Raw genomic sequence first — 12,793 nt, forward strand, 5'->3', positions numbered from 1 at the left:
TGTTGGCAAAGATGTGAGATTTGCATTGAGACTGGATTTAGACTTGAGCAAGAGCTCAAGTACTGGGTTCATGGGTTGGCATAGAATTCCCATTCAGGTTCAAGTCTGAAGTTCCTGAAAACTAAGGAAAGTTTTGCAAAAAACAAGCATTCTTGGTTGTGGCTGAAGTTTTGTCTTTAGATTATAACCAAATGAAAAACATGTAGAGATCGTCTAGATCCAAATCAAACTTCCATCCAAATTGAGAGGTATTTAAAATTTATATTCTGGCCTACTTACATGTGATCTTTGTTCTAGCTCATGTCTGTCATCTGTTTTAAGCACTGCAGGCAGTGCTGCTGTATTTCAGCAATGCTAAGCTATCTGCTGGTGCTCTCAAGCTATGAGGTTGCATTGACTGTTATGCAATAACCCTTCTGCACTGCATGCTGCCACAGCGTAGTCCCACACCTGCTGACCCCCGCAGAGAATCCAGCAGATGCTCTCCTGGCAGCAGTCAGACCTGACCTTGCACAGAGTCATTCCTTGATTATCTCTGGGTTTGCAATGAGTGGTGGCAGGACTGAAAAGAGCAGAGCTGATTAGGGCCCTGGGCAATCTCATGCCCATATGCTGTTGAGATTTGCTCCTGTAAAGTGTCAATGAGTATTTTACTGGACTTACTCGGGGAAGAGCACAGAGCACATTTAGGCTTGGGATACTGCTAAACTTCCTGAGCTTTGCTGAAATGGTACCTCCAAGTGCGTTTTCCAGACACTACCATCCTCAAACTCATGGGACAAAGGTAAAATCTATGTTAGTAAACTTTCTTAAAAAGTGCCGTGCAGCCTGATAAGTTTCTTTAACAGCAACAACCATTAAAAAGTGATTTTTAGAAGTCTGCAATGTAGAAACACATTGCCTAGGTTGTCTGCGTGTGTGTGGGTACCCTCTTTTATGCTGCAGTTGCTGAGTTGCACAATCCAGCCATAATATTGCAGTGATGCCTGTAAAGCTTTTATAGATACTTAGCTCCTCTTCACCTCTTATTCCTCTTGTTCGTGATCCTTTTATCTCCCTTCAGCTCCTCTGTTGCGTTTCCTTTGCTCCACCAAAGTGTTTAGAAAGTAAATCAGTTCAATTTCTCTCTCTCAAGTCTTCTTTCAAGACTCAGTCTTTAATTTTGATGAGGTCAGTATTTCAGTTCTCCAAGATAAGGACTGTGGCTACCAGAGAAGCCCCTACCACCCCTCACCTGTGCAGAGGCAGGACTTGTTCCAGTGCTGTCCTGTGGAGGAATCTGCACTTTGCAATGGAGACCTCTGAGTGAGTGCTGTCCCAGGTTGGAAGGCCCACAGGGTGCAGCACATCCCTTTGCAGAGGTAGCAGCTCATTTTTGAAAGCAGTACAGTCATGCTTGCTTGTTGTTACCCCTCAGCTGATGAATTTGCCTCTGTAACACAAGCTGAAACTTGTCCATGCAGAGGGAGGAGCTTTCTCATGCTATTTGGAGATTGTAGAAAAATGATTCACCCTTTTTCTTCTAAAGATGTTGCAGAGTATCACCACTCTCCACTCTGAGTACCAGGAGCACATCTTCAGCCTGCCTTCTCTGTTTCACAAAGAGAAAGCTGTAAATTTAAATTACACTCCCTACCTGACATAACCCTGACCAGACCCTATCGAACCTAGTACCTTTGGAGGCACCTAACCTCCTGTTTGAGCAGAGGGTGGCAGAGAGAACGACCCGCTCATGAGAGAAGCGATTCATGCCTGACAGGGTGCTCAGAAGCTGTGATGATGCAACAGGTTAACAACAGCCGGCAACTAAGCACCACACAGCCTCTCACTCACTCCCCCACCATGGTGTGATGGGGGAGAGACTCGGAAGAGTAAAAGTGAGAAAACTCATGGGTTGAGATAAAAACAGTTTAAGAGGTAAAGCAAAAGCTGCACATGCAAGCAAAACAAACCAAGGAATTCATTCAGTACTTCCTATCGGCAGGCAGGTCTTCAGCCATCTCCAGGAAAGCAGGGCTCCATCACATGTAATGGTCACTTGGGAAGACAAACGCCATCACTCTGAATGTTCCCCCCCCTTCATTCTTCTTCCCCCAGCTTTATATGCTGAGCATGACGTCATATGGTGTGGGATGTCCCTTTGGTCAGTTGGGGTCAGCTGTCCCAGCCGTGTCCCCTCCCAACTTCTTGTGCACAACCAGCCTGCTTGCTGGTGGAGTAATTTGAGGAGCAGAAAAGGCCTTGACTCTGTATAAGCACTGCTCAGCTATAAGAAAAACATCCCTGTGTTATCAACATTGTTTCCAGCACAAATCCAAAACAGCCCTGTACTAGCTACTACGAAGAAAATTAACGCTACCCCAACCAAAACCAGCACAGGCAGTGCTTCTAAAGAGGAGCGATGGCTTCCCTTCCCCTCCTCAGAAGGGAGGACTAGCCTGCGGCAGGCCTGTAGAACAGTGCGTACAGGCAGAGACTCCTATGTCCAGGGGATTAGTTCCCGCCCTTCCCATTGGGTGTGTGGAAACCCTTCTGTATTTAGGATTTGGGGCAGGGGAGGAGGCAGCACAGCAAGCAGCACACATGTTTCTGGCAACTGTTTACACTTTCAGCAAGGAGCTCAGAAGAGCTGTCCGGGTGGGAGGTGTGGGCAGCGGGTGTGCTCTGGGAGCTGATGGTTGCTTGTCCATCTTGCAGGTAACAAAAAGAGTGCTAAAGCGTGCCCTGCCCCTTTGTGAATCTTTCTTTGGGACGTATATTACGGCAGAAATCACTAGGTGGTGCTGTTACACGTAATTCTTACACTTGGTATCCACACATTTTCCCTCTGGAGAAATGGTTCCTCTTAGGGTTGGGTTTACAGTAGCTCTTTGAAAAGCTGCTGAAGCAGAGAAAAGTAGCAGGCGGCAGTAGCTAGCTGGAAGGGAGTGTAGCTTCTTCAGACCCTCATATCTGTGCTTTGGGCGAGATTTCTGGAGGAAGAGACTGACAGCACACAGGTAGCACTCACTGTCTTCCTCGAAGTGTGTGTGCTCAAATCCAGCATCCTTCCCCACTGAAATCTCCACTTTGAGGGCCCTGGATTTCTATTTCCTCAGAGTGACAGCAGTGCACCAAGGCACAGCACTCTCCTAGTTTACATGCAGAAATTCAGATTAATTTCACAGAAAGGGAAATCTTAGTCTTCTAGGGTCATAAATGGAATAAGTAAAACAATGTCAGAAAAGATTAAGAATTTCCCAAATGTGAATTCTTTAGAAAAGGAATGGGCTTAGGTTGTAATTTATTTCTAAACCTTTTCTTATTTAGAGAGACTTTTAAGTACTTTAGATCTCCAATTTATTTTCTGATGGTTTGGAACTTTTATTTTTGGTATTATTTAAAATAAATATGCCTTGACGGTTTCCATTTATTAAAAATCGGTATCGTTTAAATGGAAACACACACATACATATGAATATGTTGTATGTAATTATGTAGATCCTATATATTGTACAAATGTACACATCATTCCCATCATTTTGTTCTCACACCAATAGTAACTTTAGGAGATTACTGGGAAACCAGGCAATGAAACTCATCATTAACAGAGGGTAGAGACCTATTCTATCCTCCTCTTATCATCTACTCTCTGGCAAACCATCTGACCTTTTTTTTTTAACCCTTTACCTCCCACTCTTTGCCTTGGTTGTCTGGTTTAGGTGTTCATCCTTCAGATGTTTACTGCTTACTGCATATGTAACCATGTATTTTAATATTTTCAAGGTTGGGCCTTAGACCTTGCCTACCTAGAAGAAATTACACTGAATTAACTATACTGATTTAGAAACTGATTTAGTTAAATCAGTGCAACTCTCCTGAGCACTTTATATCACTTCAGTTTAAGTCATGAGTCAATGAGTAACAAATCAATTCTGTTGGCAGAGCGTGAGAAAGATTAGACTGGATCTTCAGCCCTTCCATCTCAGTATTTATTAGGCTAAGGCCTCTTCAGGGCTTGTTGCTGTTCTCTTTAATTTTCCCTGCCTAATGGACCTGATCCAGCTCTTGATGGCATAAATGAGGGTTTTTCCATGACCTCCAGCTGGGAACTGGAGATGGCAATATCTTTATTAAAAACCTAGAGAAGCTTAGAATGACAAATAACTCAAACCTGCCTCCTCACTGCATACAGAGTTCTCAGATTGTGGCTCATATTGCAGAAATTGCCTCTGCTTTGAAAAATATAGTGTTCTACATTCAGGGCAGAAAAATTCATTCTCTGAAGACAGCAGTCTCTACTAACATTATGCTCAGAGCATCACCATACAAAGAGTCATAATCTGATTTGATCTTCCCAACAGCAGCAGATAAGTAAGATCTCAGATATATTTTGAGATGGGATGAAAATAGTCTTTTTGTCAGTCTCCACAGATTTTATGCATTCAGGTTGGATAGACTTGGGACTCAGGTTATTCCTGGTTTTGTACCGACTTAACCAGAAACTAGACTGATGTTGCACTTCCAAATCAAAAAGCAGAGCTTTTTCAAAATCCTTTCAAAAAGTGTTTGCTTTTTTGGTTGTTGTTGTTCTCCTTCTCTACCTTTCTTCACACTTCTACAAACTACTAGTATTAAATAAGAAGGATATCTGAGAATATACTGAACAAGAATATGTTGAGTTCCACTCACTGAAAATTTTGCTTACTGTTCTCAAAGCTTCTTACTCCTGTCTGTAGAGAGTAGCAGTGTAGCAGGAGTTGAACTCTTGGAGTGTCTGCCTATTCCAGAAAAGAGTAACTCACTTGTTTACAAACCTAAGATTTTGGTTCAGTGCAAAGTCATTTTTCTCTTTCTGGACTGGATATTAATAAAGCTGTAAACTCCGTAACCAACAATGTCCTGGCATGCTCTTACAATTCACCTACAGCTCCTGGAAGTCTTTATATTGTAAGTTGTGATGCCCCCTTCCATTTCCATCTCTATTCCAAATGCGATTTCTTGTTTATTTCACAGGTTTATGATGGAACTTACATCTTTGCCTAAATTCCTTTGGACAAGTGACAACAAACTTCTGCATCACCATTTTCCGGACATATTGGCTACTGTTCATACCACACAAGACATTCCTGAAGAAGTTGTTTTTGGACCGTGCATGCTCCAGAACACCCTGCTGGACACTGTAGCTTTTATTGCTCTCAAGTGTTCTGATAGACGGAACATCCATTATGTATTTAAGGTAGGAGAAATCAGCATTTAATGTTAGTCATATCAAAAAGGACTACACTACCCCTGAGAAGGTAACTTTGCCAAGGGATAGGTTTTTGTTTTGTTCAGCACAACTAACAGCTCCTTCAAAGGGGAGAAGTAGTCAGTGCATTTCTGATTTATGAGCTGTGGACAGGAGGGACCTCGGTGAAAACTGTTTCCTTTGCAGGAAGAACACAAAGTCCCACTTCTATGCTGATGATTGGTGACCTGCCTCAGCACTGACCAGGAATAGGAGGAAAGAGGGACAAATAGTTTAGAAACTTCACGCTCAGGTTTTGTCCTTACAAAGGACAACAGAGGCTTATCAGGAGGTGTGACAGCCCTGTGAGAGCAGAGAGGGAAGACTGTGGCATTGCATTGCACTAATTCATGCAGGTGGTACATTCACAGCATTTATTGGTGGATCTGAGCAAGCATTAACCCGGTTTGCTCAGTTGTCCATAAAGTAAAATCACAATGGCAGTGATCTCGGCACAGGCTGTATGAACTGTAGAAGATATCAGTCAGGCAACTAGTCTACACAATCTTCAGGCAGCCACAACTTATTGCTATAGTACATGGACCTCCTAAAGTTACCTCAGGTATGTCTGTCTGTGTTACAGCTGCACTTTTCAATCACTGTAGAGAAGCCACAGAGATACGTCTGTGAAACAAAAGGAATTGTCATGTAGGGAAAGTCAGAAACCCCAGGACTGTGATGAAGTGTTAACTCTCCAGCTCTAGTTCCCAAATTTTTTTGTTCCCTAGCCACTGTTTATCATAACATTTTAATTTGGACAATGCATATTTCTCATGCTGGCCTCTTACCTTGGCTTTCTGGGTCTTGGAGTGCATTTCAGTCACCATTGGTCTAGATGAAGACAGGGAGGTAGTGTTTTACAATGTGAGGCAAGCAAATTTCCCATATGCTATGGCATGGATGGATCTGGGAGAGATCCAGGTTCTCCTAAGATTTCTGTGCTCTGGAGGAGTGAAATCCCATGAAGTATGTGTAATATGGAAGCTGCAGCTGTTGCAAGATACCTGTTTGACACTTTTGCTTTAAACAAATTAAGAAAGAGAAGAAGAGGCTTCAGGGGTTTTCTGACTATATGTTTGAGTCTCTGGCACAGGTTTGCTTGCTTGGACAGTGTTATCAGTACTCCAGGAGATCTGTAAGCTCTTGGGAGAAAGATCTCTCCTGAAACAAGGCTTTATTTGTGGAATATTTCTGTATTTCTCCTGGGAGTTTTGGAATGACTGTAGACTCAAGAAAGAGCCTCAAAGGGTTTCTACACTGGAAGAGCCCTCCAGAGGGATGGCTTCAGTGTTTTGCTACATGTGAGCTAAGTAATTGTTAAGCAGCCATGAAAATGGATGCCTGAGTTGTCTTGGCTCTTTGCCTTTTGGCAGTAAATACATCAAATTCTGTGCAAGTAGCTGTTTCAGATGCATTCAGTGGTCCCATATCCTGTTAGCTACTCATAATTAAAAGTAAGCCTTCCAGAAATCAGAAACTATTGTTAAGCTCCTAACTCTGTGTGTATCAATTAATTAACAATTCAATCCTGATACTATGCTGTTGTCATGGCACTGAAGTGCAAAACAAGAAATGGGTTTTGATATGCTTGTTATGGTACAAACAGAATACACACAGGAATGATTCAGCAAGGTGGATTCTTCGCAGCTGAGGTTCATGTTCATCATAGTTCGGCAGCACTCCTCCAAAACTTTGGGGAATATTATTTCTAACAAGGGTTTCTTCATCTTGGGCTTTTATGTTTAGTTCAAAAGGAAGCTCTATGTTTTTTCTCTCATCCTCTTGGAGACCCTAATTTGAGCCCCTTGGGCCAATTTCTATGCTTGGGCTAAGAAAATGCCTTGGCAACCATTGGCACAGGTGATTCTTTCCAGCCAACCATTTGCCCCAGGAAAGCAAACCGTCCCCTTACAAAGCTTTCTGTCCCACTGAGTTCCTCTGCCCCTTACAGCTTCCTGTGGGTTTCAAGGAAGAGTCTTATTCTCTCCTGTCTCCTCCAGCCTCTATCAAGGAAGCCACACTGCCCCCATAGCCCAGCTGTGATGGAGCCTGTTGGGCTGTGAAGCCTTTACCTCATATATGGGTGCAAAGGATTCATCTGAGGGTGGACTTGCAGGGTTTATAGTGTCTCTAAACACACAGAAAAACTAAAGCTGGTGCATGCTTCTGGTTGACAGCACCCAGATCTTATGTTCTGTCCTTTGCTCCTCCCCTCTCTCAGTTCTTTCCCTGGAGGCCTGGTTCCTGGAGGAGCTGTGTTCCCTTTGACTTTGCTTAGAGCACCGGGTGGATGCTTGGTATTTCTGAAACACAGAAACTAATAAATGACAGCCTCTGTCATAGCTATTAGTTACAACCACTGTGTGTGGGTGGGTGTGCTTCTGTTGCTGTCAGACTTTTGTATTTCTCAATCATTGTTAATTCCCATGGCGTTTAGAGAGAACTAGTTACAAGACACGCTAATTTATTTTCTCCCTTATACTAACTAACTCTTATCCTAATGGTCCCTTAATGTTTCATTCTTGTATTCAAGCTACTAACGTGTTCATACTTTTCATGGTAGGTAATAGAGAGAGTTAAAAACAGAGAAAGAAATAGCCAAAATACTGTTTCTGATACCAAACACTAATGAATGGCTGCCCTGCAATTAGTGGAAAACAATGAGCTATACATTGCTTGGAGTGAAATTTAGATCATACTTGTCATTAGACATTTTTCATTTCCAAATTTCTTCCTTTCTAAGCAATGACTTAGTGCTTCAAAAATTAGTCGAGGCTTTTTATGCGTGTAAACATTGCCCTTGATCGCCCTGTGTTTCAGCCTCCAAGCTACGAAAATCTTTCCCATCTTTCAAATACTGCATAGGACATAGATGTGCTGTGGTAAACACCAAGGAAAAACCTATAAAGAAATAAATAATTCCCTATTCAGAGCAAATGCCATAAAGTAACTAAGATGGGAGCCACACACTGAATGAGGAAGACAAAGCCAAATGTTTTATAGTTATATTATATTTCCAGAGCATGGTCAACCTGTGACTAAATGACTCAGGAGTCCTGTGGAGAAAGGAGTATATGTGACTGAGGACTATGCTGTAATATACACACAGAAGAGAAATTTCATTTGAGCCGTAGACTTAATATTATTTTTTTAACTTCTGAGTGCCTGACCTTGCAACCTAATCAGCATTTTTTAACTTAATCTGTTTGGTATTTCTGATTGCACACATACTGAAAGTAAATCAACCCCTCGCAACTCTCAGAAATAATTTAATGAAAAATATTCATCTGGTGAGGTTTTTATCTGTTTAGATACCTTGAAATGAATTAATTGATTTATCAAAGGCAGAAATAGGAATATATCATTTTATTTCTGAAAAAGGAAAGAGATCATATAAGTGCTTCTTAGTTGTATTTATTAAAATCTAATTTTTATGTAATCTAGCCAAACAGTTATATATGCAGATGTTGTCTCCTTGGGGTGTTGAATCAAAAAACCAAGATTATTCTTACACCTCCTGATCCATATCCTCTCATGTCAGTGAAAAACTCCACATGTAATTGCCCAGAGTCTGTGTTCATTTCTGGGCTCACATTGCACTGATCCAGGGGTCTGCACACCTCACAGCCCCCAGGCCACAGCACTCACACCTCTCCTGATTCATATCCCATTTTCCCGTGCGATTGAGACCCCTACTTACAGAGGAGCACACCTTCTGTACTTCTGTGATCCACACCTGACACAGTCCCATGGGATAACCTACATTGGACAGAGGACATCATTCTTGCCATGAGTGGGCTAGAGACTGACCAACGTACTACCCCTGGCATTGCCATGAGAGGTTACATGTGAACATCAGTGTCTCCTTCTCCCTCCCATGCAGCTGTATTCCCAGAGCTCTCAGCACTCACACTGGGGAAGCCTTCTCCCTATGATGACTTTGGATTTGGTGACACTGAGGTATGAATTGAGCTCACAGCTTTGGCATACTGGCTCTGTCTGAGGCAGAAAACAGGCTTTGTTCTTGAATTTGATGGAAATCTATTTTGGGTCCCAGGACTTGAAACCTCCCTTTTTTGTGTCCTGACTCACAGGTAGATGTTACATCTGTGCAGAGTCCCACAGGACTGCCTTGGATGAGACTTGTACAAGCAGCTGCCAATAGCAAGGAGCAGAACTTGGAAGCTTACTTAGAAAACAGTCAGTTATATTATCGTTCTACCAGGAAAATCAACAAAAATGAGGAGCTGCTTGTCTGGTATGATGAGGAGCTTTCCAGCCTCTTGGGTTTCAATGAGATAAAAGCTCAGAGTCCCCAGAATGGTAAGTACTACGTTGTTGACTGCAGGGGTCACTGAGGACTGAAGTGAGTCTTCAACCTCTTCAGTATGTGCTGATCTTGTAATACAGGAAATAAAACCTGTCTAAAATCCTTAGCTGGTCAGCTAAAAGAAAAGACTTTCTGCTTTGGGGATTGAGCTGGAGGCACAGACAAGAACAAATTTACAGTTCTCAATGTGATTTTCATTGCTACTTTCCAGCAAAGGATGGTGCACTAGGGATTAATGCTGAAATTTTTGAGCTGTATAGTGGACATCTATGCACCTGACTACCTTGGAATCCTAAAAGCCTAAAATATCAATTGGAAATACGCCTTTTCTAGCTCATTGAGGAATCAGATATAGGCTAGTGTTCAGCTTTAATCTTGTAAATGAGCAGGGCTGTAAAAAATACGTAACAACCCAAACAGCGCTGCATACAGCACAGTCTGCCTATTTAGCTTGGGACACAGTGGGAGCAAGGAAAAGGGCATGATTTGCATTCTGAGATATTGCTAGGAATTTATTGCTCTAAAAGAAATTGAGTTGGCAATTGTTGAAAAAATAAAAATCTAGATTATGGAGACATCAAGGAAATCACTGTCAGGTCCATACCAAGGTTGACTCCAGCTGTCATTTGCTCCAAACTTTGATCTAGTTAGACTGGAACAAACCCCTTTCTACATTCCCTTTGGTTGATTTAAACACAGCTGATATAGCTTGGTTAGTAAAGGTGTAGGTTGGTAAAGGTATGAGTTGGTGAATTTATATGATAATGTACTTGCCTGTAAATTAATATTAAATTAATATAGACACAATCATAGCAGGAACCCACTAAATTGTTTTAACTGCTTTCAGCGTATTCTGTTAGCTTCTGTGTAGACACACACAGTCAGCCCTATGAATTTACCAGGCTAAATTGTTATCTACACAAGAAACACCATATCGAGACTCAAGACTTTAAACTAGCAGGAATAATGTGCCACTCAAATCAGCAGCCTTATTTTCTTTTAAAAAGTTCAGTTTCTGTAGTTTGGGAAGCAATCTAAGCTGTGCTGAGTTTACAAATTAGGGGTTTGTAGTTCTACCCAACCAATGTATGAACTTTCCTACGTATCCCAGGCCTCAGGTGCTGTCTGGCATCATTTGCATTTAAAAACTGCTGTGTGTTGTGAAATAACATAGCATGGATACTGTTTCCAAAGGTTAAGATGTGCAATACATGTCTTGGTCACTGAACTATGTACTGTCTGTTCATGGGCAATCAATCATCCCAATGAACCAGAGATGCAGTACATCGGAAGGTCAGAAGGAAACAGTGTCATACCAGTGCATGTCCCCCATTCCTCCTGCCCATCACTGGCATTGTTTCACTTTGAACATTATTTTCTGTGCCACAGGCATCTGTGCTTTGAGGCATATAGCAGTTTGCCAAATGAGCACGAGTATGGGCTTCAGGCATTATTGTCAGATGATTTATGAAAGGTATTAAACTATTAGAGTATCCTATGCAGAAAATAGAGGCTCATGTCAAAATCTTTGAGTCCAGGTCTAAAACACATTATTACTTGGGTATACAGAATTTAACATTCAGCCTCTATTAAAGCCAGTGCCTTACTCAGGAAATGTAGACCCAAATCTGGGTTCAGACTTCCAATTGTCATAAAGTCCATATGGTTTTATCTAGACCATTGTGTACTGGACATTTTATGTAATATAAACTTGGCTTGAGAGTCTAAATGAAAACATTTCTTCAAGTAGTACATGGAGGCAAATATGAATGAACGATTTTCCATAGCAGCAAGGGGCCTGATTCTGCACTGGCATTAGCTTTATTATGTGTAATCTTGTATGACACAAGAGATGTTTCTGTTTTTTTGTTTGTGTCAATGACAGGGTCAGGATCTGCATCCATGCATGATTCTAACTTTGCAAAACTCATCATCTGTTGTCTGTTTCTGCAGAGTTGAGATGCCAAGAATGTGACCGAGTCTTTAAATGTGAGCATTCCTATCTCTCCCATGTCCGCTTCCTATGTGTCCCAGAGAAGAGCGCCCTGCTATGGAGAAACTTCCAGAACCCTAAGAGTGAAAAGAGCAACTTAGCTGAGCAGACCACGAATTTCCACAGCCTTGCAAGAGATCTAGAGGTCAAAATGGCAGCTTGTAAAGCTGACGCCCATGGTCTCACAGGAGAAAAAAGAGCAAAATCTGACGAGGCTGAGAACAACAGGAGCAGGAAAACAGTGTTGCTGGAGAAAACGAATAATCTGAGTGAGGAACATAACTGTGGGGGCAAGGAAGAGGTTGGGGGAGAGCATGCATTGGCTGGTTCTTTCTGGAAGCTTAGTTCAGGGAGGCAGTCAGCTAGGAAGGAGGCTTTAGAGCAGAAGCAGAGTGCTTTCACTGAGGTCAGGAGGATGAAGGAGAAGCTGAGGATTGAGAAACCGAAGGAGCCAGAACAGGAGGACGGCACAGTCCCACTTGGTAAAGAGCAGGTATCAAAGGAAGTGTTGCTGAACTCTTCTGGTAGTGCATTCTCCTTTGTGTGGCCCACCAGAGCTCGAGGAGAACAGAAGAGTGCTTTCAGCAAACCCAGTAAGTGTCTAACAGAACAAGCTGCAATAAATTCTTCTCATCCCATGAGTGAGTCACCGAAGAGCCTGGGGGAGCTGTCTGGCTTCATCGCCACCACAGACATCATGTGCTGCAGCACTCTTCTCAATTCCAAGTTCTTTGTCAGTGATTTATGTAATGCTCAGATGCTGCAGACAAGCATAACTCAGAGCAATGTTTTCCCATATACCTCAGAACCGTGGCCCAAACAAGCAGGAGGACAGTTACAAAACACAACCACCACTTCTTCCTCCTCCGCTTCCTTGACTCTTCTTCCCCCCACCTTCACGTCCTTTGGAGTGGCTGCCCAGAACTGGTGTGCCAAATGCAACCTGTCCTTTCGCATGACATCCGATTTAGTCTTCCACATGCGGTCACATCACAAAAAAGAATACTCCTCAACTGAGTCCCAGTGCAAGAGGAGACGAGAGGAGAAGCTAACATGTCCCATTTGTCATGAGTACTTCAGAGAACGCCATCATTTATCCCGACACATGACTTCTCATAATTAGAGCTGTGCAGACAGATCTCACCAAGGGACTGGGCAGGTTGGGTAAAGAAGGGGAACACGATTCACTTGTATCCATTTC

At 42.5% G+C, this 12,793-nt stretch overlaps 1 protein-coding gene across 1 annotated transcript; it reads left to right on the top strand.

The window, feature by feature from the left end:
• The first annotated feature begins 2,674 nt into the window (after positions 1-2,674).
• ZNF488 (zinc finger protein 488) lies at positions 2,675-12,773 on the top strand. The gene is made up of 4 exons (XM_009465772.2): positions 2,675-2,697; positions 4,996-5,218; positions 9,364-9,592; positions 11,553-12,773. The coding sequence occupies exons 1-4, from the start codon at positions 2,675-2,677 to the stop codon at positions 12,713-12,715; spliced, it is 1,638 nt and encodes a 545-aa protein (XP_009464047.2). The 3' UTR covers positions 12,716-12,773.
• Positions 12,774-12,793: the final 20 nt, after the last annotated feature.

Source organism: Nipponia nippon, unplaced genomic scaffold (assembly GCF_047370975.1).
Source record: "Nipponia nippon isolate SJK-2023a ecotype South Korea unplaced genomic scaffold, ASM4737097v1 scaffold_3, whole genome shotgun sequence".
Lineage (NCBI taxonomy): Eukaryota > Metazoa > Chordata > Aves > Pelecaniformes > Threskiornithidae > Nipponia > Nipponia nippon.

Bases quoted from the DNA above. Each gene is read 5' to 3' on its own strand.
- ZNF488 (XM_009465772.2), top strand. From the start codon at position 2,675: ATGGTTGCTTGTCCATCTTGCAG. The intron at 5,219-9,363 runs GTAGGAGAAATC...CCTGACTCACAG, and splicing joins ACATCCATTATGTATTTAAG to GTAGATGTTACATCTGTGCA. The intron at 9,593-11,552 runs GTAAGTACTACG...CTGTTTCTGCAG, and splicing joins AGCTCAGAGTCCCCAGAATG to AGTTGAGATGCCAAGAATGT.